At 46.1% G+C, this 25431-nt stretch overlaps 1 protein-coding gene across 4 annotated transcripts in view; it reads left to right on the top strand.

Annotated features, from left to right (window-relative positions):
* mbd5 (methyl-CpG binding domain protein 5) overlaps positions 1–25431 on the top strand; it is a 433408-nt gene that overhangs the window by 325298 nt on the left and 82679 nt on the right. For all 4 annotated transcript variants that reach the window (XM_072471349.1, XM_072471331.1, XM_072471358.1 and 1 more), the window contains one exon: positions 24551–24762. In XM_072471349.1, coding sequence (XP_072327450.1) covers positions 24551–24762 — 212 coding nt within the window. The remainder of the gene's footprint in view (positions 1–24550; positions 24763–25431) is intronic.

Below are 25431 nucleotides of genomic sequence, written 5' to 3'. Positions count from 1 at the left end.
AAGCTCGAGTCACAGACAGACTCTTGGCGGTTGTGGCAAGGACTAAACAACATAACGGGCTACAAAGCGAAGCCGAACAGTATCTCTGGCAGCAGCGCACCCCTCCCCGATGAACTCAATGCACTCTATGCTCGGTTCGAGCAGGTAACCAACAATCCGCTGGAGAGTGCCCCAGCAGCCCATCATTCACCCATACCCACCATCACAGCTTTCAAAGTCAGATTGGCCTTCCTGAAAGTGAACCCTCTGAAGGCGACGGGTCCAGATGGGATCCCTGGTCGTGCACTCAGAGCCTGCGTGGACCAGCTGGCAGAGGTATTCACGGACATCTTTAACCTGTCCCCACTCCACTCCGAGGTCCCCACCATCATACCGGTACCAAAGAAGAACCAGGCAACGTACCTCAATGACTACCAACCAGTGGCCCTGACTTCAGTCGCAATGAAGTGCTTCGAGAGGTTGATCATCAAGCGCATCACCTTCATACTCCCAGAACGCCTTGATCCACTGCAATTCGCATACCGCTGCAACCGGTCCACATCAGACACTATTTCCCTGGCCCTACACTCATCCCTAGAGCATCTCGAAAACAAGGACTCCTACATTAGACTCCTATTTATTGACTACAGCTCCGCCTTCAACACCATAATCCCAGCCAAGCTCATATCAAAGCTCCAAAACCTAGGACTTGGCTCCCCACTCTGCAACTGGATCCTCGATTTTCTGACCAACAGACCACAATCAGTAAGAATGAACAACAACACCTCCTCCACAATAGTCCTCAACACCGGCGCCCCGCAAGGCTGCGTACTTAGCCCCCTACTCTACTCCCTGTACACACGCAACTGCGTGGCAAAACTTGGTTCCAGCTCCATCTACAAGTTTGCTGACGATACGACCATAGTGGGCCGGATCTCGAATAACGATGAGTCCGAATACAGGAGGGAGATAGAGAACCTAGTGGAGAGGTGTAGCGACAACAATCTCTCCCTGGACTTCCGATGACTGCTGGCGGGAGGCAGCCGCACAATGGAGAACTCCCGTTCGGCAACGGCATTTTCGGGGCTTTAAGCCCGGTCCCAGGGTCCGTGGAGGCGGCAGAAGCAGGGAGAAGGCACGGAGGAGGCACAGTGGAGACACAGAAGGAAAAAAGGAACAAAGAAAAATGTCGAGGGTGAGCAAGAAAATGGCCGGAAAAAAAACAGCTGAAGGTCCGTCGGGGAGTGGAAAGGTCACCGCGGGGTCACCAAGGAAAATGGAGGCTGGAGCACTAGGGAAGGCCGCACTGCTTACGGCTGAAGAAATAACTAAGGTGATGGCTGCGGAATTTGAAAAGCAGTTGGCGCAGATTGCGAAATGCATGGAGATGGTGAGGAAGGAGATGAGGGAGGTTTTGAGTGTGCTGGTGGAGGAGGCGGTTTCCCCGGTGAGGACAGAGGTGGCGAGCGGAGGTGCGAGAGCAAGGGGAGGCGCTGAAGGAAGTGGAGGAGACGTTATTGCAGCACGGTGATCAACTTGCCTCGATGGGGAAAGAGATGCTGAAGGTGATGGATACTAACAAGGATCTGCGAGGAAAAATGGAAGACCTGGAAAACAGATCCAGGCGACAGAATTTGAGGATCGTGGGGCTGCCCGAATGAGTTGAAGGACCGAAGCCGACTGAGTATTTTGCCGCGATGTTGGCAAAACTATTGGTGGAGGGGGAGGATCCCTCCCGATATGAACTGGATCGGGTTCATCGGTCGTGGAGGCCTGTACCAAAGGCGAGTGAGCCGCCAAGGGCAGTGACTCTGTGTTTCCGTAGGTACAGTGTGAAGGAGAAGGCCCTGAGCTGGGCCAAGCAGAAGCGGGTGGTGCAGTGGGCTGGAGCTGATATACGTGTATACCAGGACTTTACGGTGGAGCTGGCAAGGAGGCGGGCTGCCTTCAACCGGGTGAAGAGGGCACTGTACATTAGCAAGGTGCGGTGCGGCATTGTATATCCAGCGAAGCTGAGGGTGACTTACAAGCTCAGGGACTTTTATTTTGGAACGGCGGAAGCAGCGGAGGAGTTTGCGAAAGCAGAAGGACTGTGGCAGAACTGACAAATTGAGGAATGGCCATGTGCCGATGTAACCTCATGACTGTATTTTCTTCTTTTTTGTATCACTGCGCGCGGGTGTAGAGACTAAAGGAGCCAATGTGGTATATATTTGGACAAGGGAAGGGACGGGACTTTCACTCGAAATGAGGATTCTTTGGGGTGTAGGTGGATATGCGGGGTCTGTGTGCTAAAAGGGGATCTTTGGGCTTTCCTAGGGCCGGGCAAGAGGGAAAGGGACCCGGGGCGGGGGCCTCCACGCTGGCCGGTTTTAGCCGGCCAGTGAATGAGAGTGAGGTGGGGGGAGGGGCTGCGGCCATCGGAGCCTGGCAGAACAGGGTCCGAGTGGTCTAGCCGGGGTGGAAAGTTGGGGGGAAGGAACCGAGGTTGGGAGGAGGAGATTTACAAGAGGCAGTGGACGGGAGGAGTTGGAGACCTGGGGGGCGGGGGAGCTGTGTAAGATTAAGGGTGACTACGGGTAATCCCTGATTCCTTTTTGTCATTTGTTTATATAAACATGCGGGTTGAGGTTTGGGGGTTGGTGGGTAGATGGGATTGTTGTTATTATGGGGACTGACATATCTTGCTGATTATTGTTTATTGTGGATGGATGCAAATGTGGGAGAAAATGTGAAAAAGGAGGAGAATAAAATTTCTTTTAAAAAAAATACAATCTCTCCCTCAATGCCAGCAAAACTAAAGATCTGGTAATTGACTTCCGGAAGCAAAGTACTGTACACACCCCTGTCAGCATCAACGGGGCCGAGGTGGAGATGGTTAGCAGTTTCAAATTCCTAGGGGTGCACATCTCCAAAAATCTGTCCTGGTCCACCCACGTCGACGCTACCACCAAGAAAGCACAACAGCGCCTATACTTCCTCAGGAAACTTAAGGAAATTTGGCATGTCCACATTGCCTCTTACCAACTTTTACAGATGCACCATAGAAAGCATCCTATCAGGCTGCATCACAGCCTGGTATGGCAACTGCTCGGCCCAGGACCGCAAGCAACTTCAGAGAGTCGTGAACACCGCCCAGTCCATCTTACGAACCTGCCTCCCATCCATTGACTCCATCTACACCTCCCGCTGCCTGGGGAAAGCGGGCAGTACAGTCAAAGATCCCTCCCACCCGGCTTACTCTCACTTCCAACTTCTTCCGTCGGGCAGGAGATACAGAAGTCTGAGAACACGCACGAACAGACTCAAAAACAGCTTCTTCCCCACTGTCACCAGACTCCTAAATGACCCTCTTATGGACTGATTTCATTAACTCTACACCCTGTATGCTTCATCCGATGCCGGTGCTTATGGAGTTACATTGTATATGTTGTGTTGCCCTATTATGTATTTTGTTTTATTCCCTTTTCTTCTCATGTACTTAATGATCTGTTGAGCTGCTCGCAGAAAAATACTTTTCGCTGTACCTCGGTACACGTGACAATAAACAAATCCAATCCAATAATCTAGTCCATTTTGTTTCGTCGTTCTTCCTCCAACTGAAATCCTTCTCAATTGACAGTCTCTTTAAACAAGAAGGTCCTTGCACGATCCATCCATTTCTCTACGCCTCAGCATTTATCTTTAAAGTCAGATACTTTAGTTCAGTCTGATCGCAGAGTCCCTTGCAATTCTCCAACATGAGCATTGGTTATCACAGCTTTCAGGCAGTCAAATGCCTGTTGAAAGTCCACTGTCCACTGAATTTTTTTTACGCTTCTTCAGCAAGTCTTATCAGTGGAGCAACCACGCTACAAAAATCTTTCACCAATGTTCGATCAAATCCACACATGCCAAGAAATCGCATTATTTCCCTTTGTCTTGAGGATATTGGAAACTCCTCAACAACTGTTGGTTTCACATCCTGAGAGACCATTCGACCCTGTCCAATTGTATGGCCAAGGATAGTGGCTTGGGCTCTTCCAAATTCACTTTTGGCGAGGTTTATCACCAAACCCATCTTCTGAAGTTGATCGAATAGCTCCATCAGATGTTTTATATGCTCTTTCCATGTCTGGCTGTAATTTTCCAGATCGTCGATGTATACCGCACAATTGGGTAATCCTGAAACAACTTTGCTAGTTTACCGTTGAAATGTGGCTGGGGCGTTTTTCATGCTAAATGGCATAACTTTGAATTGGTATATACTATCTGGAGTCACAAAAGCTGAAATCTCCATTGCCCTTTTGGATAAAGATACCTGCCAGTAACCTTTAAGTAAATCCAATTTGGAAATAAAAGCTGATTGTCCCACTTTCTCAATGCAATCCTGCAAACGTGGGATAGGATAAGAGTCCATTCTTGTAACTGCATTAACCTTTCTGTAGTCCACACACAACCATTGGGTACCGTCCGGTTTTGGTACCATCACTATGGGTGAGCTCCATTGGCTGCAACCCACTTCAATTATGCAATTTTTAAGCATACTCACAATCTCTTTGTTAACCTGTACCATTTTAAAGAGTTAAGTTTGCATGGATGTTGTTTGATTGGAACAGCATTTCCCACATCTACATCACGTATAGCCATTTTAGTACTTCCCAATTTATCTCTACAAACTTGCCCATGTGATATCAATAGCTCTTTCAGGTCAGTTTGTTTTTCCTCTGGAAGGTAACTCAACAATTTATCCCAATTTTTAAGAACATCCTCATTTTCCAATTTAATTTGAGGAATGTCAAATTCACAGTCATCTGGATTTGGTTCATCACTTTGAGTTAGAATCATTAAAACCTCCTTTTTTATCTCCTTCCCTTTCAAAGTAAGGGAAGGAGATACAGAAGTCTGAGAACACGCACGAACAGACTCAAAAACAGCTTCTTCCCCACTGTCACCAAACTCCTAAATGACCCTCTTATGGACTGACTTCATTAACACTACACCCTGTATGCTTCATCCGATGCCAGTGCTTATGTAGTTACATTGTATATGTTGTGTTGCCCTATTATGTCTTTTCTTTTATTCCCTTTTCTTCTCATGTACTTAATGATCTGTTGAGCTGCACGCAGAAAAATACTTTTCACTGTACCTCGGTACACGTGACAATAAACAAATCCAATCCAATCCAATCCAAAGTACCCTTTAAGCATATTCACATGACACACCCGGTGAGTCTTCCTTCAATCTGGTGTTTTTACCACATAATTCACCTGACTTAATTTTCTTTCAATCTGATAAGGTCCACAAAACCTAGTGTTTAAAAGTTCACCTACCACTGGTAACAACACTAAAACTTTATCTCCAATGGCAAAACTACGAACTTTGGATTTCTTGTCCGCTACCCGTTTCATCACATTTTGTGCAACTTTTAAATGTTGTCTAGCCAATTCACCTCTATTTAATCGTTCCCTAAAATTTGACACGTAATCCAATAATGTAATTTCTGATTTCTCACTCACCAATGTTTCTTTCATCAATTTAAGTGGTCCTCTTACCTGGACCAGAAATTAGTTCAAAAGGACTGAATTTGGTTGACTCATTGCGTGCATCCCTAATTGCAAACAGTACGAATGGAATTCCTTTATCCTAATCCTCTAGATAATCTTGATAATAAGCCCTCAACATTGTCTTTAATGTCTGATGCCACCTTTCTAACGCTCCCTGTGATTCTGGATGGTGCGCAGTTGATTTAAATTGTTTTATTCCTAAGCTGCCCATAACTTCTTCGAATAACTTTGAGATAAAATTTGATCCTTGATCCGATTGTATTTCTGTGGGTAGTCCATATCTAGTAAAGGATTTAAGTAACTCCGCCACAATCTTTTTAGCTGTAATTTTACATACTGGAATAGACACATCGATTATAAGAACATAACATAAGAACTAGGAGCAGGAGTAGGCCATCTGGCCCCTCGAGCCTGCTCCGCCATTCAATGAGATCATGGCTGATCTTTTGTGGACTCAGCTCCACTTTCCGGCCCGAACACCATAACCCTTAATCCCTTTATTCTTCAAAAAACTATCTATCTTTATCTTAAAAACATTTAATGAAGGAGCCTCTACTGCTTCACTGGGCAAGGAATTCCATAGATTCACAACCCTTTGGGTGAAGAAGTTCCTCCTAAACTCAGTCCTAAATCTACTTCCCCTTATTTTGAGGCTATGCCCCCTAGTTCTGCTTTCACCCGCCAGTGGAAACAACCTGCCCGCATCTATCCTATCTATTCCCTTCATAATCTTATATGTTTCTATAAGATCCCCCCTCATCCTTCTAAATCCCAACGAGTACAGTCCCAGTCTACTCAACCTCTCCTCGTAATCCAACCCCTTCAGCTCTGGGATTAACCTAGTGAATCTCCTCTGCACACCCTCCAGTGTCAGTACGTCCTTTCTCAAGTAAGGAGACCAAAACTGAACACAATACTCCAGGTGTGGCCTCACTAACACCTTATACAATTGCAGCATAACCTCCCTAGTCTTAAACTCCATCCCTCTAGCAATGAAGGACAAAATTCCATTTGCCTTCTTAATCACCTGTTGCACCTGAAAACCAACTTTCTGCGACTCATGCACTAGCACACCCAGATCTCTCTGCACAGCAGCATGTTTTAATTTTTTATCATTTAAATAATAATCCCTTTTGCCGTTATTCTTACCAAAATGGATAACCTCACATTTGTCAACATTGTATTCCATCTGCCAGACCCGAGCCCATTCACTTAGCCTGTCCAAACCCCTCTGCAGACTTCCAGTATCCTCTGCACTTTTTGCTTTACCACTTATCTTAGTGTCGTCTGCAAACTTGGACACATTGCCCTTGGTCCCCAACTCCAAATCATCTATGTAAATTGTGAACAGTTGTGGGCCCAACACTGATCCCTGAGGGACACCACTAGCTACTGATTGCCAACCAGAGAAACCCCCATTAATCCCCACTCTTTGCTTTCTATTAATTAACCAATCCTCTATCCATGCTCCTACTTTCCCCTTAATGCCATGCATCTTTATCTTATGCAACAACCTTTTGTGTGGCACCTTGTCAAAGGCTTTCTGGAAATCCAGATATACCACATCCATTGGCTCCCCGTTATCTACCGCACTGTTAATGTCCTCAAAAAATTCCACTAAATTAGTTAGGCACGACCTGCCGTTTATGAACCCATGCTGCGTCTGTCCAATGGGACAATTTCCATCCAGATGCCTCACTATTTATAGTCAAAAGATATTGATTCCCACTTTTTGTTTTAGGAAGCGGTTCTACGCAATCAATTAGGACTCTTGTAAAAGGTTCCTCAAATGCTGGAATGGGTGCTGGTTTTATCACTGCTTGAGGTTTCCCTGTCACTTGACTTGTATGACATGATTGCCAAATTTTAACTACATCTTTATGTAGTCCAGGCCAATAAAAATGTTTCTGGATTTTAGCTTGAGTTTTCCTTATACCCAAATGACCTCCCACTGGTACCTCATGTGCAACTCGCAACACCTCCTTTCTATACCCTACCGGCAATACTACTTGATGAACTTCTGCCTACTTTTCATCGACCTGCATATGTAAAGGTCTCCATTTTCTCATCAAGACATCACTTTTACGGTAATAACACTCTGGTATCCACTCAGATTCCTCTTCTGTGTATGCTTTCTGATACATCCGGTTTATTGCTACATCTTTCTGTTGTAACTCCGCCAATTTTCATGAACTAAAGATATCCGCCTCATCCGCCACCTGTTCTTGGTCTTTTTCAACCATCCGATCAAACATCGTTTCTGATAATCGCACTTCAACTTCATCTTCACTCTTTGATTTCTCCTCTTGTCTTAACCTGTGACTTTGTGACATTGTTACCACACAATCCGGAAAAATCCCAGGATATTCGTCCTTCAACACTTCACTTGTCTGATTTTCCACTGGCTTATCAACCACAGTAGGCATCACTCCCACCTGCGTTCCAGCCATATCATTACCCAAGATAAACTGTATTCCTGGACAAGATACTTTCTCTATTACTCTTACTACCACTTCACCACTTTTCACTGGACTTTCCAACCTTACCTTTATATAATGGAACACTTCTCCTCTCACCCTGAATTCCACATATCACCACCTTTTCTGGCAACATTCTTCCCAAAATACATAACTCCTCATCTCTTACCATTAAAGATTGACGAGCTCCCGTATCTCTTAAAATTGTGACTTCTTTACCTGCTCCCCGTGACACACATGACTAAACTTTATCCACTCAAGTAAATTCTTTGAAGAGATCTGGCACCTTCTTATCAATCATGTCTTGATCAGGCTGTACAATCTTTTGCACCAACTTCGCTTCACTTGGGCTTTCCTTTACCACTTTAACAAACCCCACTGTCTTATCCTGTTTTACCACATCAGCCTTCCCAATGCTTTTCTTCAACCACCAACACTCTGACTTTACATGGCCTAGTTTATTACAGTGAAAACATTTGAAACTTTTCATTTCTTTTCTACCCTCCTGGATTTCTTTTTTAATCTGAGGTATGCTCTCCTTATTGTCTCCCTTTACTTTTACCACTTAGAGTATTTCTTATGTCCCCAGTTTCTACTCTCACAGGCTGAAACTGATGTTGGAAACCAAGCTTTGATTTATGAACTAATTCATAACCATCTGCCATTTCTGCCGCCAGTCTTGCAGTTTTAACCTTCTGTTCTTCCACATGAGTTCTAACTACATCAGGAATTGAATTTTTAAACTCTTCCAAAAGTATAATTTCTTTTAGAGCTTCATACGTTTGGTCTATTTTCAAAGCCCTTATCCACCTATCAAAATTACTCTGTTTGATCCTTTCAAACTCCATGTATGTTTGACCAGGTTCTTTCCTTAAATTTCTAAATCTTTGTAGGCTTCAGGCACAGGTTCATATGCACCTGAGATGGACTTTTTCACCTCCTCATACGACTCAGATACCTCCTCTGATAGTGATGCAAACACTTCACTAGCCCTACTTACCAGCTTTGTTTGAATCAGTAATACCCACATGTCCTGTGGCCATTTCGTTTGTTTAGCTACCTTCTCAAATGAAATGAAAAAGGCTTCTACCTCCTTCTCATCAAATCTTGGCAGTGCTTGGACATATTAAAATAGATCCCCACCAAGCCTTCGACAATGACATTTCTCACTATCCTCATCACTATCATCCAACTGTACTTTTCCCTTTACGCCTGCCAATTTTAACTGACTGTCATGTTTCATGGCCATTTTCTTAAGTTCAAACTCTCTCTCTCTATCTTTTTCCCTGGTCTGTATCTCCCGTTCTCTTTCCTCTCTATCTGTTTCGTATTCAAGCTGCTTTAATTCTTTCTCGTGTTCCATTTGTTTAATTTGTAACTGAATTTTTGCTATTTCCAATGAGACAAACTGTATCTCAGGCAACTTTAAATGCTTAGCCACCGCCATAATTAACTCATCTTTTTGCATTTTGTCAGGTAATGTTAACTGCAATGTTTTTGCCAAATCTAATTGTCTGCTTTTAGTCTCTGTCCGTAAGGTACTGCGTCTGACCATCTCCACCCCCAAAAACCTCTGAGCCTCTGAAAGAGCCATTGTCCACAACACACTCCCTACTTAAACTAAAATACCACACCTGAACAGCAACCACATAATATGCTCACCCCTCACTGTCTTTAAGTTCACTAGATAGATAGGTTCAATAGATAGACTTTTAGCTCCTCGAGCCCCCAATTTGTTATGGGCCAGGGTTTAGAGAACCCCAAAGTGTATCATGGAGTTCACCTGACCCACAACGTTTAATAGATTGTGATATGGGGAGGACACTCCCCACTCTACAGGTTTGGTACAGCAGAAATGGAAAAGTATTTTTTAAAGCAAAACAATGTTTATCCTATTAACTCAAGTTAACCTTTTTAAAACATACAGTGAACATCTTGGCAACCATTAATTCAAATACAATCCCAAAAGACTACAACACTAAGTAATCCTTTAAGCTTTCCTTTTAACATCCTTACAACTTAAACAAAACCTTTAAACAGAAACACATCAGGTTAAAGTCACTACTGAGAGCAGTTATTAGTTTTAAATCACCAAAGGATCGATTTACAGTTTTTAGATTACAGAGAGAGAGACTCATACACCTTCTGGCTGCGACTGCAGCTACCCAGCTCTGAAAACAAAACTAAAACACACCCTGCAGCAAACAGCCTAAAACGAAAGTAAAAAAGCTGACAGACAGCCCAGCTCCACTCACTCTCTGACATCACTGCAGTAATAAACATCCATTTCTTAAAGGTACTCTCACTACATATTTATATACACACTCATTTATTAACACCCATTTCTTAAAGGTACTCTCACATGACACCCACCACTGAAGTTAGATTGACAGATCTGTAGTTTCCTGGTTTATCCTTTCCTTTCTTCCTTGAATAATGGTACCACATTGGCTATCCTCCAGCCCTCAAGCACCTGCTCCTGTGGCCAGAGAGATATTAAAAATGATTGCCAACACCCCTGCCATTGCCTCCCTTGCCTCACTCAACAGCCTGGGATACATTTCATCTGGCCCTGGAGGTTTGTCTACTTTTAAGCCTGACAGACCAGTCAGAACCTCCCTTCTTTAATTTTATTACAGTTCTTCTTGATTTCTGTGCCACACTGTCCTTTTCACTGGTAAAGGTAAGGTAAAGTTGCCATAGTCCCAAATGACCAGAGGCCACTTTTCCCCTTTGAGGGGGTCAGCCGACTGGTGGTGATTTAACCTGAGGATCACCACACCTCAGGCGAGGGACAAGGTTGAGAAGGCGGGTCTTCATAGTGAACACTGACATACAGCATTTAGAACCCGACCTACATCCTTTGGCTCCACACACAAATTATTACTCTGGTCCTTAATGGGCCCTACTCTTTCCTTTTACCCATAATATACTTGTAAAACAACTTGGGATTTTCCTTTATTTTACCTGCTGTTTTGAGCCTTCAATATCTGCCATAAGCCTCCACTTTTCTCCTTATCTCTTGTATATCCCCTGTTATCCAGGGTTCACTTGATTTGTTGGTCCCACCCTTTTTCTTGATTGGAACATGTTGGCCCTATTTCCTTTTTGAATGCGCCCCACTTTTCTGCCACAGAAGTGTCTTCTCCCAGTTCACTGACAAAATCATGTCTGATCTTATTAAAGTCGGCCTTCCCCCAATTTAGACTTTGATTTAAAGCCCAACCTTGTCCTTTTGCATAACAATCTTGAATCTAACCGAGTTATGATCACTGTCCTCAAAATGATCACTCACTGATGCATCAACCACTTATGGGCTTTGTTACCTAAAATTAAGTCCAGGATTGCCCTTCTCTTGTAGGGCCTTTTAGATGTTGGCTGAAAAAGTTCTCCTGGATGCATTTTAAGAATTCTGCTCCCTCTAAACCTATTACACCTAAACCTAAGCCCATGACGACTATGGCAGGACTTACACGAGATCACAGGCTACAAAGCAAGGCCAGGAGGAATATCTGGGGCTGGAGCATCCCTCCCCGGTGAACTGAACAAGTTCTATGCCCGCTTTGAGCAGCCTCAGCGGTAAGAGCTGCCTTCTTGGAAAGTGAATCCGAAGAAAGTGACGGGCCCCGATGCAGTCCCTGGGCAAGCATTCAGAGCCTGCACAGACCACTGGCGAGTGTATTCGCCAATATCTTCACCACCTCACTCCGAGGTCCCCACTTCCTTCGAGAAGACCACCATAATACCAATACCAAAGAAGAACAAGGTAGCGTGCTTCAACGACTGCTGACCGGTGGCCCTGATGTATGTTATCATGAAATGCTTCGAGCGGATAGTCGTGAGACAGATCAACACCAGCCTCCCAGACGGTCTCAATCCATTGCAGTTTGCCTATCACTGCAACCGGTCCACAGCAGCTGCTATCTTCCTGGGTCTACAATCAACACTTGAACACCTCGACAACAAGGACACCTATGTGAGACTGCTGTTCATAGACTACAGCTCCGCCTTCAACATCATTATCACGACAAGACTTATAACCAAACTCTGCAATCTTGGACTTTTTTTTAACAAACAATTTTATTGAGGTATTTTTTGGCATTGTAAACAGTTACAGATTACAGAAATATGCAAACATCAACGAAAAGCCTTTCAACCAAACCATAATGCACGTACCCGCTCCTCTCCCATAGACACTACCCGCCTATTTATCCCTCCTACACTACTCTAATCTCCCCCCTCCACCCACACCCCCCCCTGCTGACGTTCACTCTCCCGCAAAGAAGTCGATGAATGGTTGCCACCTTCGGGCGAACCCCAGTACAGATCCCCTCAAGGCGAGCTTGATTTTTTCCATACCCAGAAAACGTGACATGTCCGAAAGCCATAGTTCGGTCTTCGGTGGTTTTGAGTCCCTCCATGCCAGCAGTATTCGCCGCTGGGCTATTAGGGAAGCAAAGGCTCCCTCCCAGCACCCCCTAAGCTTAGGGCATGCCCAAAACATGTGAACATGGTTCGCTGGTCCTCCTGCGCATCTCGCGCATTTGTCCTCTACCCCAAAGAATTTGCTCATCCGAGCTACTGTCATGTGGGCCCGGTGAATGACCTTAAATTGAATCAGGCCAAGCCTGGCACATGTTGCGGTTGAGTTTACCCTACTCAGGGCTTCCGCCCATAGCCCATTCTCCATCTCCCTGCCAAGCTCCTCCTCCCATTTGAGTTTCAGTTCCTCTGTCTGGGACTCTTCCCCCTTCATGAGCACCTTGTAGATATCCGAGACTCTACCCTCTCCTCCTTCCCCTCTAGAGACTATTCTGTCCTGGATCCCTATTGGCGGGAGGCGTGGGAAGGATGGGACCTGTCTGCGTACAAAGTCCCGCATCTGTAAGTACCTAAAGTCATTTCCCCTCACCAGCCCAAATTTCTCCTCCAAGCCCCTCAAACTCTCAAATCTCCACTCCAGGAACGTATCGCCCACCCTCCCCGCCCGCCGCCGTGTTCAAAACCCTCCATCCATGTTCTCGGGGGCGAATCGATGGTTATCACATATTGGAGTCCAGACAGATGCACCCACCCCCCCTACATGCCTTCTCCACTGGACCCATATCTGCAGGGCCGTCCCCGCTACCGGGCTGGTGGAGTACCTGGCCGGCGACAGCGGTAGGGGAGCCGTGACCAGGGCTGCCAAACTGGTGCCCCTGCACGAAGCCGCCTCCACTCGCTCCCAGATAGACCCCGTACCCACCATCCACTTCCTTATCATGGCTATGTTAGCCGCCTAGTAGTAGTTGATCAGACTCGGCAATGCCAGTCCCCCCTCGCTGCGGCTCCTTTCAAGCATCGCCGCCTTCACCCGCGAGAATTTTCCCGCCCAGCCAAAGCTCATGATGATTTTGCCAGCCCTTTTGAAGAAGGACCGTGGGATAAAGATCGGGAGGCACTGGAAGATGAACAGAAATCTTGGGAGGATTGTCATCTTTACAGTCTGCACCCTCCCCGCCAGTAACAGCGGGAGTGCATCCCATCTCTGAAACTCCCTCTTCAATTGTTCCACCACCCTAGTCAAATTTAACTTATGCAACCTGCCCCAGTCTCGTGCCACCTCTATCCCCAAGTACCGGAAACTTTCCTCCACCAACCTAAATGGCAGCTCCTTCAGTCTATTCTCCTGGCCCCTTGCCCGCACCACAAACATCTCACTCTTGGCCATATTTAATTTGTACCCTGAAAAGCGGCCGAACTTACTCAATGTTTCCAGTATATTTTCCATACCGGCCAGTGGATCCGACACGTACGGGAGCAAGTCGTCGGCAGAGACCCTATGTTCCACGCCCCCCCCCCCCCCCCCCCCCCCCCCACCTAGTCATTCCCTTCCACCCTTTCGCAGCTCTCAATGCCATCGCCAACGGCTCTATGGCCAGCGCGAACAGCAATGGGGAGAGTGGGCACCCCTGTCTGGTCCTGCGATGTAGTCTGAAATAATCTGACATTATCCTGTTCACCCTAACGCTAGCTTTTGGGGCCTGGTACAATAGTCTGACCCAATTAACCAGACCCTCCCCGAACCCAAACTGTCCAAGCACCTCCCACAAATAGCCCCACTCCACCCGGTCGAAGGCCTTCTCAGCGTCCATTGCCACCACTACTTCCACCTCTTTGCCCATCGGGGGCATCATGATCACATTAAGCAATCTTCTCAAGTTAGCTGTCAGCTGCCTGCCTTTCACAAACCCTGTCTGATCGTCCCCAATCACCTCCGGTATGCAGTCCTCAATTCTAATCGCCAGGACCTTGGCCAGGAGCTTGGCGTCCACATTGATCAGGGAGATTGACCTGTATGACTCCGGATGACTGCAGATTCCAGGTCCTTGTCCCGCTTCCATATCAGCGAGATGTTGGCTTGCGACATTGGCGGTGGCAGGGTCCCTCTGTCCCTTGCCTCATTAAAAACCCTTGTCAGGACCGGTCCCACTATCTCCCGAGAACTTCTTGTAAAACTCTACTGGGTATCCATCCGGCCCCTGGGCTTTCCCCAACTGCATGGCCTTTAGGCCCCCAGTACCTCCTCCGCTGTAATCGAGGCCCCCAGCCCGTCCACTAGTCCCCTGCCTACTTTTGGGAAGGTTAGTCCATCCAGGAACCTTTTCATCTCCTCCAGCTCTTCCGGGGGTTATGAAGTGTACAGCTTACTATAGAAGTCCCGAAATACCTTATTCAGTCCTGCGGGGTCCTCCACTCTGCTCCCCTCCCCATCAACCACTCTACTTATTTCCCTGGCCGCCTCCCTCTTCCTGAGTTGCTGCGCTAGCGATCTGCTGGCCTTCTCCCCATGCTCATACACCGCTCCCCTCGCCTTCCTAAGTTGTTCCACGGCCCTACTCATGAATAGCACCCCCAGTTCCGCCTGCAATCTCTGTCTCTCCCTGAGTAGGTCCTCCCTCGGGGACCCCGCATGCTCCTCGTCTATCCGGTGAATTTCCCTAACCAATCTGTCCATTTCTGCTCTGTCCGCCCTGACCCTGTGAGCCCGAATTGAGATCAGCTCCCCACTCACTACTGCCTTAAGCGCCTCCCACAGGGTCGCTGCTGCAACCTCCCCCGTATCGTTCACCTGCAAGTAATTTTGCTTACACTTCCGCAGTCTCTCGCATATCCCCTCCTCCGACAACAGTCCTACGTCTAACCTCCATTGCGGGCGTTGGTAATCCCCCCCCCCCCCCCCCAGCCTGCAGATCCACCCAGTGCGGGGCATGGTCCGAGATAGTGATTGCCGACTATTCCGTATTCTTTACCTCCCCTACACAGTCCCTGCTCAAGATTTTAAAAATCAATCCTAAAATATACTTTATGAACATGCGAATAAAACGAGTAACCCCTTCCAGTCGGCTGTCTGGCTCTCCATGGGTCCACAGCCCCCATTTGCTTCATGAACCCTTTCAGCTCCCTTGCCATTGCTGGGAGTCTACCCGTTCTGGGACATGACTGGTCCAGTCCCGGGTCAAGGACCTATTAAAGTCCTCCCCCCATTATCAACTTGCACGAGTCCTTTTGATAAAGTCAACGTCGTCCCAGTTCGGCGCATATATGTTCACCAGCACCACTCTTCTCCCCTCCAGCTTGGCCCTTACCATAAGGAATCTGCCCCCGCCGTCTGTGACTACGCCCTCCGCCTCAAATTGAACCCGCTTATTGATCATAATTGCTACCCTCCTGGACTTAGAATCCAAGTCCGAGTGGAAGACCTGGCTGATCCAGCCCTTCCTTAGCCTAGTCTGGTCAGTCACTTTAAGATGTGTCTCCTGCAACATAATTACGTCCGCCTTTAGAGCCCGCAAATGTGCGAACACACGTGCCCTTTTAACAGCCCATTTAGTCCCCTGACATTCCAGGTGACCAGCCTGGTTGGGGGGCACAACCCCCCCCCCCCCCCCCCCACCGGTCAGCCATAACCTTTCTTGGGCCCGCCCCCGGCCCATGCGCCGCGCCATTCTTGACTCGCCTCTTGGCTGCCTCCACCCCCAACCTCCTTTCCATTACCTACTTCAGATCCGCCCCAGGTTAGCAAAACAACCTCCCCCACCCCCCAGCAACATCCCCCGATAACCCCACCCCTGCTATCCACTGGCTGTATTCTTCCCCCCCCCCCCCCCCCCCCCTCACCTGACTGCCTTGACTAGCCAATCTGCTAGCCCGGTGACTCATCGCTCCGGCGCCCCCTTGTCTCACTCCCATTGCTTCCCCGACCTCATCTCCCCACTCCCCAGCACACCATCCCCCACTCCGACCCACTGGAGCAACCTCACTAAAATGGGAAAGATCAAACAAGATGTAAACATCAAACAGCAACGCGAGGCTGCTCCAGGTACAATACAGTTCCAGCTGTGTACACAGAAAAGTGTTAACCCACGTCCCTTTCTGAGCACTAAAAAAAAATATCTCTATATAACACCGCAATAACCCAGTACCCGTACATCCCCCATCCGAAACAAACATAAAAACCATAGACATAAATGAAACAAAAGCCCCCAACCAACATCTTTAATTCCCATTGCTGACCGGCCTCCCTTTTGTTACAATACAGGCTCCAGCGCACTCGGAGAGCCCAACAAAAGGTACCCACCACACCAGAAAAAATGAGGGGGGAAAAGCAACAGAAAAAAGGAAAAAGACCATATGAGGGGGGGGGGGGGGGGGGGGAGGGAGGAGAGGAGAGCAGGGGATACCATCCACCACAGGCAAAAACTGCCCACAAAAAATACACCACAAGGCACCTTTAAAGCAGTAAACAGTCGACCTGCAGTCCAGGCCCAGTAGGCGTCCCTTCAAACAGTAATTCTCAGACCCTAGCTTGCGTCCATGGGTCCTTTTTTCGGGACCAGCCCCTGATCCCTCACAAAGTCTGTCGCTTCTTCGAGCTCGGAGAAGTAGTGGTGTTAGCCCTGATGCGTAACCCAAAGCTGGGCCTGGAAGAGCAGACCAAACTTCACGTGCTTTTTGAACAACACCCCTTAACTTGTTTAAAGGCTGCTTGCCGCCTGGCCATCTCCTGGCTTAGGTCCTGGTAAATGCGAAAGAAACTGTTATTCCACGTGCTGCTCTTAGCGCTCTTTGCCCACTGCAGCACCCACTCCTTCTCCACAAACCTGTGGAACCTAATCATTGTCGGACGGGGGGGGGGGGGGACGCACATGTCTCGCCTGTACTCTGTGTGCCCCCTCCAGCTCCGGCAGTCGCGGAAAGGCTTCAGCCCCCATCAGCTGCATCAACAGGTCTGCCACGAACATTGTAGCATCAGTTCCCTCCGCCCCCTCCGGGAGGCCGATGATCCTCAGATTTTGTCTATGGGCTCTATTTTCCAGCTCCTCTGCTCTGTCCAGCAGTCTTCTCTGTCTCTCCTTCAACCCGTCGACTTCTCGCGCAGCAATCGTCTGCGCGTCCGCCTGCTCCTCCACCGCTTCCCCCAGCTCCTTAACTTTTTCGTCCTGGGCATCCAGTCTCTGGTTCAGCTGATCCACTGCCTTCTGAAGTGGTCCAAGTTATCCCGCTTCAACGACTCAAAACTGCCCTTTATCACCTGCAGCGTGTTTTCCAGCGCCTGCTGGATCGCCGGGTCCGAGGTCCGTAGGTCCGCCATCTTTGCTCCCAGGTCAGCTTCCCCTGGACCTTGCCTTTGTCCCTTCCTCTCCCGTTTGCGCTGCTTTCTGCTCTCCCGCAGTTCCATGCAGTTCCATGCAGCCCCCCATGGCCGTCCTTTCAGCGCTCCACCGGGGAACCAGGATCACAAATTCCGCCAGAGTGAGACCCCCCGAATGTGCGGCTCACTCACTCATTGCCACCACCGGAAGTCCTGCAATCTTGGACTTGGCCCTCCCTGTGCAGCTGCATCCTGGATTTCCTCACCAACAGACCGCAATCTGTCAGGATAGGTAACAACACCTCCTCCACAATAGTCCTCAACACCTTTGCCCTGCAAGGATGTGTGCTCAGTCCTATACACACACGACGGTGTGGCAAGATTTGACTCCAACTCAATCAAACGGTTGCGGATAATACTGCTGTGGTGGGTCGTATATCAGACTACAGAAGGGAGATGTATCACTTGGTTGCATGGTGTACCGAAAACAACCTCTCTCTAAATGTCAGAAAGACCAAGGAACTGATCATCGACTTCAGGAAGCGTAGCACGACATACAGTCCCATCTGCATCAATGGCTCCAAAGGGGAGATGGTCAATAGCTTTACGTTCTTGGGGGTCACCATTACCAACAGTTTGTTCTGTCCCACTCACGTTAATGCAACAGTCAAGAAAGCCCAACAACGTCTCTACTTCCTACGGAAGCTGAAGAAATTCGGCATGTCTGTATCGACTCTCTCAAACTTCTACAGATGTGCCATAGAGAGCATCCTATCCGGCTGCATCACAGCTTGGTATGGCAACTGCTCGGCCCAAGAGCGCAAGAAACTGCAGAGTATGGTGAAATCAGCCCAGCGCATCACACAAGCTTGCCACCCGCACATTGATTCTGTCTACACTTTCCGCTGCCTCAGGAAGGCAGACAGCATTACCAGAGACTCCTCCCACCCAGGCATTGCCTTCTTCCAGACCCTTCCATCAGGCAGAAGATACAGAAGTCTGAAGACCCGCACATCCAGACATAGGAACAACTTCTTCCCCACAGCTACTAGACTCCTCAACCACTCCCTTGGACTGATCTGTTTCCTGTAAGAACACTATTCACGATGTCCAATGCTGCTCTTGTTCATGTATTTGCTTTGTTTGGCCCCTTGTTTCGCACTGTAACCAATCACTGTTGTCGATGTATCATTTGTCAATGTACTCTGTCGATTATTTTTTTGTCTACTATGTACGCACTGTGTACGTTTCGTTGACCGCAGAAAAATACTTTTCACTACTTCGGTACATGTGACAATAAATTAAATCAAATCACCATGACTATTCTAGTTAATGTTGGGGTAGTTGAAATCCCCCACTATCACAAACTACCCTATTCCTTTAATTTAATAATCTTTATTGTCACAAGTCGGCTTACATTAACACTGCAATGAAGTTACTGTGAAAAGCCCCTAGTCGCCACATTGCTGCGCCTGCTTGGGTGCACGGAGGGATGTCTAATTCACCTAACAAAGTCTTTCGGGACTGGTGGGAGGAAACCGGAGCACCTGGAGGAAGCCCACGCAGACACAGGGAGAACGTGCAGACTCCATACAGACAGTGACTCAAGCCGGGAATCGAACCTGGGACCTTGGAGCTGTGAAGCAAGTGCTACCCACTTTGCTACCATGCTGCTCATACTTTTGCACTTCTCTGAAATTTGCCTACATATCTGCTCTTCTATTTCTCTCGGACTGTTCGGAGGCCTATAGAACACTCCCAGAAATGTAATTGCTCCTTTTTGGTTTTTACGTTCTGCTCATATGCTTCATTTGAAGAGCCTTCTAAGATGCTGTCCCTCCTTACTGCTGCAATTAATTCCCTGATCAGAATTGCTTCCCTATCTCGCCTGAAGATCCTATACCCTGGAATATTGAGCTGCCAATCCTGCCCCTCTCTGAACCTTGTCTCAGTGACAGCAATTGCATCATAATCGCCATGTTTTAATGTTTGCCCTCAACTCATCTGCCTTGTTTGTCAGACTCTTTGCATTAAAATAAATACCATCCAATCTTGCCAAACACCCTTGTAACTTAACTGGTCTAGATCTATACCTTCCATAAATTCTATACCTTCCTGATTCATTTGATGTGTCTTCAAATTTTGACTCTGCATCTATCCCTGCTGAACCTTCTCTCAGAATCCCAGCCCCTGACAAATTAGTTTAAACCCCCCCCCAACAGCACTAGAAAACCTCCCTGCAAGGACGCTGGTCCCATTTAAGTTCAGGTGCAAACCGACTGCCTTCCCACTGTCCCAGAAATCTAAAGCTCGCCCTCCTGCACAATCTCTTCAGCCATGCATTCATCTGGACTAACCTCCTATTTCTCTACTCAAACTAGCATCTGTCCTAATATTTCCTACCCTGGCTTTTTATGTCTGTGTCCTTCCTGCGTATTTTCTTTGTTCCCATTTCTTTTATGTTTAATTCATTATTTTGGCCTGTGGACCCATAATCGGAATGTGCCTTCAAGCAGAAGACTCGAGGTTGAAACATCCTGCTTCTCCGGGCGCTGTGTTCCCAAGTTTTGTTTTTGAAAAGGAGGAGCCACACTCCTTGGATCTTAGGAATCATGTTTGGAGGGCGTTGGATCGATTGGTTGGCCAGAGACGGTGTTCTTCCTGACAGTGGTCAGTGATTGGTTCCTGCGTGATGCACCATGCAACCAAGTGAAAGGATATCTCTCTCTCTCGCTCTCTCTCCCCTGCTTGCTGAAGTGAAAGAACTGCTTTATTTCAAAAGCAGTGAGTATCCGGCGCATCCTTTACTGTGAACCTGAAATCATGCGAGTCATCCAGAGAAAACCATCTCAAGCCTAGAAGGAAGAAGTTATCAAAACGAAAGCTGAACTTCAGAACGACACTAACTAGAAATCATCCCAGTGCATCAAAGATCCTTATCCTTTTATTTTTCACATTTTCTTACCCTTTCCACCTAGTCTCGAAGAATGAGAGCTTATTTTATTGAAGCATCTAAGATTCTGAGGGGCTTGACAGGGTCGCTGCTGAGAGGATGTCTCCCCTCATGGGAAATTTAAAACTAGGGGGCACAGCTTCTGAATAAGGGATCTCCCATTTAAATCGCTGTGTGGGAATTTCTTCACTCAGAGGGTCATTATTCTTCAACATTCTCTTCCACAGAGAGCAGTAGAGGCTGGGCCGTTGAATATATTGTGTTCTGAATTAGACAGATTTGTGATTTACAAAGGGAGTCATAGGTTATGGAGAGTAAGCAGGAAAGTGGAGATGAGACTATAATCAGATCAGCCACGATCTTAATTGAATGGTAGGGCAGGCTCAAGGCACTGAATGGCCTACTCCTGCTCCATTTCTTATTGCTGCATTTACGTGCAGTAATTGATGTTAGGTGTCATTGTTTGATTTCAAGACCAGTCAATCTGGAAATGTGAAATAATTCACATATAATGTACTTTGAAGTACGGTAACTCTTGTCACATGGCCAAACAGCAATGTGATAACTGACTAGTTGATGCAATTTTACAGGTGATGTATGGAAGGAAGGAATGTCAAGTCAGGACAACAGAACAGATTTCCTCAGAGCGATATGTCCGCTGTGGCTCAGCTGGGAGCATTCTTGCCTCTTCGACAAAAGATTCTAGGTTCACGTCTCATGCTAAGACTTGAACACAAAATCGAGGCTGACATTTCAGTGCAGTACTGAGGGAGTTAGAGGTCTGGTCTTTAAGGTGAGGCATTAAACTGAAGCCCCATCTGCTCTCTCACATGAGTGTGAAAGATCCCACATATTTACGGAAGGGCAGGGGAGTTATCCCTGATGTCCTGGTCAATATCGACCTCTCAATCAATATCACAAAAACAGATTAACTGGTTATTATCACATTGCTGTTTGTGAAGCCAAATTGGCGGTCCAATTTCCTGCCTTCCAAGAGTGACAGCAAAGTATTTCATTGGCTGTAAAGCGTTTGAGACCACATATGGTGGGCAAGTCATTTTTCTTTGATTGGCAAAGGAACCAGAGGTGAGATGAGAAGAATCTTTACGTAGGGAGCTATGATGATCCAGAAATACACTGCTTCAGAGGGTGGTCCAAGCAGATTCAACAGTACCTTTCAAAAGGGAATTGCATTGTAACTTTAAAGGAAGAAAACACTGAGCCACAAGGAAAGGATAGGGAAACAGAACTAATTGAATCGGTCTTCCAAAGAGTCAACACAGTCATGATAGGCTGAAACGTCTCCTTCTCTTCTATATTATTCTGTACTGTCATTTACTGTGGGATTTCACCACTAGGTTAAGCATTGATGCAATGTTGCAATATTAGAGATGTCATCCTTTAGTTTAAGGCATTAAATGGAAGTCTCATCTTCAGTGTTCAAGCAGATGTTAATCTCAGGAAGAATAAGGAAAAAGGACTTGCATTTATATATTGCCTTTCATGGCCATTGGATGTCTCAAAGCGCTTTGTAACAAACAGCCCTTTTAGTGCTTTGAAATGCAGTCACTGTTGTAATATGGAAATGTTACAGCAGCCTAGTTGCGTGCAGCAAGCTCCCACAAACAGCAATGGGATAATGACCCTATAATCTATTTTACTGATGTCAATTTGGGAGATAAATCCCTTGCTCTCTTCGAAACAGTGAAATGGGATTTTTTTATGTTGGTCTGAGAGGGTTTAACATCTTTTCCAAAAGGTAACACTTTCTTAGTAGCTACTTTGAAGCGTCAGCCTTGATTACTGTGCTCAAGTCCTGGAGTGGGCCTTCAAGCCCAATCTTGTGACTCGGGCAAGAGTACTAAGGCTGGCATAATTGCCTTTAACCTGTGTCCTCTGGTTACTGACCATTCTTATTATACCGCAATCCTGGTCATTGATGTGCATCAAAAATAACAGTGGTATATTACGGATCCCTTGAAGAAGCCACCATTGACTTGTGAATCCTCATCCTTCTGATTGAGAGGCACAAATTTTGCCAAATGCTGTAGCATGCAATGAATTAACTTGACAGTTTGTATTTTCCCCGCCAGGCTATTTTCACTTTTGACAATTAGCAAGTATAATTAGTCTTTTTGATATTTAAATCCAACTCCAATTTTACAAATATTTTGAAGAGATATTTTGTTCTGAAAAACTCCTAATCTTCTCTGCACTTTTCTACCATCCACAATATTTAATGGATCATGATCATTTGAAAGGGTCTGGCCCTATAATAATGCTTTAAAACTGTCAAGAGGTGAAAGGAACACCACTAGATTTCTCTAATACATTTAGCCAATATAGTGAATGATCTTCCTTGATATTCTAATTTTTGAAAAATGAATTTTAAGAAGATTACGGTTCACCTTTGTCCTCCCCAGGACCTGTTGTCCAGAAATTACTGTTTCATGTCTTATTGATGATACCTCCAGTGGTGCAAAATCAGTACTACCCATTATTGAGTTGCCTGTTTTTTAAGTACAGAAATGAGATAACCAACTGAGCCAATGACGCAATATGAAACTGGAAATATTTGTTAAATCACTTCAATTAACTTACTGGTGTCGATACCAGCAAATCTGACACCAAAAGAACATTCGTTAAATATACCGCATTGACTGTCAAATAATACCATTTTTGGTGATTACCTTCAGTACATGGAGATTATAGAGTGTTCGAGTCTTACCGCACAAAAGAGGCCCATCGTATCTGCGCTGGCCATCAAGCACCTATTCTAATCCCATTTTCCAGCACTTTGGTCCATAGCTTTTTATGTAATAGAAACATAGAAAATAGATGCAGGAGGTAGACCATTTTTGACCCTTCGAGCCTGCACCACCATTCAATATGATCATGATTGATCATTCAAATTCAGTATCCCACACCCGTTTCTCTCCAAACTCCTTGATCCAGCAAGGACCACGTCCAGCTCCCTCTTTAATATATCCAACGAACTGGCCCCAACAGCATTTTGTGGTGGAGAATTCCACAAGTTTGCAACTCTGAGAGAAGAAGTTCTTCCTCATCTCAGTCCTGAATGTCTTCCCCCTTATTCTTAGGCTGTGACCCCTAGTTCTGGACGTATAGCCTGTCCAGTCCCATCAGGATTTTACATGTTTCTATGAGACCCCCTCTCGTTTTTCTGAACTCCAGTGAGTACAAGTCCAGTTGATCCAGTCTTTCTTCATATGTCAGTCCTGCCATCCCAATGGTGTTTCAAGTGCTCATTTAAATGTTTCTTAAATGTTGTGAGGTTTGCCACCTTTACCACCCTTTCAAGCAGTGAGTTCCAGATTCCCACCACCTTCTGGGTGAAAAAGTATTTCCTCAAAATTTCTAGATCTCCTGCCCCTTAGGTTAAATCTATAACCCTTTTATTGAACTCTCTACTAAGAGGAAAAGATTTTTTCAATCTACCCTAACTATACTCCTCATAATTTTGTAAACGCCAATGAGGTCCCCCCTCGGCCTTCTCTGCTCTAAGAAAAACAACCCCAGACTAGCCAGCCTCTTTTCATAACTGAAACACACCAGCTCAGGCAACATCCTGGTGAATCTCCTCTGCACCCTCTTTAAAGCAGTTTATCCTTCCTATTGTATGGCAACCAGAACTAGTTTGGTTTCATTGTGTTCCCAATAAGATCTGACCAGACTGTACTGCTCCCCGGTCAATGTAAGTTGAAAAAGATCACTTTTAATTGGTCTCTCGTGATTTCTAACCATGCTAACTATCTTCTGTGGCTGCTAAATGTTGTTCAGGGCCAGTGATTTTAATATATAAATTTATTGTTCATAATTATTTTTTTTAACCAGTCATTGGAAGTGCTTCAACAGAAATGTGCAGCAGATGAGATACACAGTGAGCATGCAGATCCCAGCATTGATGTACTTTTTTTGTGTGTTTTGTTGTTGTGTACAGGTGATGTACCTTCATTCAACAATAGTTTGAACAATCCGCAATTAAGTCGCCTCCAGACTTTGATCAACAGCAATCAAATGTTTCCTCAGAATCATCAACTTTTACAAGGTTTGCAAGGGACTCGGGGCCTACAGGGCTTTCAAGGTCACCCTTCATTTTCTGTCCCCGGTAACCCACCAAACCCCATGGCATGTGTTTTTCAAAACTTTCAGGTAAGCATTTACACGTCTTATTTTAATTTTGCATCTGCCAATGACTGAAGTGTTAAACTATCAACTGAGGTAAAGTCTTCAGTCGCAATTAACAGAAAGTATTTTATAATTCCTTCACCGTTTCAGGTTCACATTCCTGCAACTCCCTCCCGCACAGCACTGTGGATGTACCTATACCACATGGACTGCAGTGGTTCAAGAAGACTGCTCACCATCACCTTCTCCAGAGCATTTAGGATGGGCAATAAATGCTGGTCTAGCCAGCGACGCCTACATGCAATAGGTTTTAAAAATTATATAACATCACACACATTCCATAATTGATAGTGGGACATCAGACATCTGACAGACACACAAACACACACAAATAATTTGTTCCTCCTTAATCTTGCATGATTTTATCGCATTTGTCCCTTTATCGCTGTTCTGAATACTGTAAAGGGAACTAACCACATCAGAAGCAGGTCTCTGCCTAGTGAAATAAAATCCAAATGGAGCCAAAAAAAAAGATGACGCAAAACCCTTCGATCCTGTGAATGTCGCTAAAAGAAATTGTTCCAATAAAATCTTAACTGATAATTTTTCCGGAATGTTTATTTCCTTTCTAGTTCTGTTGCAGAGGGCCCTTGAGTTAAAAGTTTCATACGATTCAAAGACAATCACAAGCTG

Source organism: Scyliorhinus torazame, chromosome 2 (genome assembly GCF_047496885.1).
Source record: "Scyliorhinus torazame isolate Kashiwa2021f chromosome 2, sScyTor2.1, whole genome shotgun sequence".
NCBI lineage: Eukaryota > Metazoa > Chordata > Chondrichthyes > Carcharhiniformes > Scyliorhinidae > Scyliorhinus > Scyliorhinus torazame.
The sequence above is the reverse complement of the archived record's forward strand: the minus strand, read 5'-3'. Positions and strand labels throughout refer to the sequence as shown.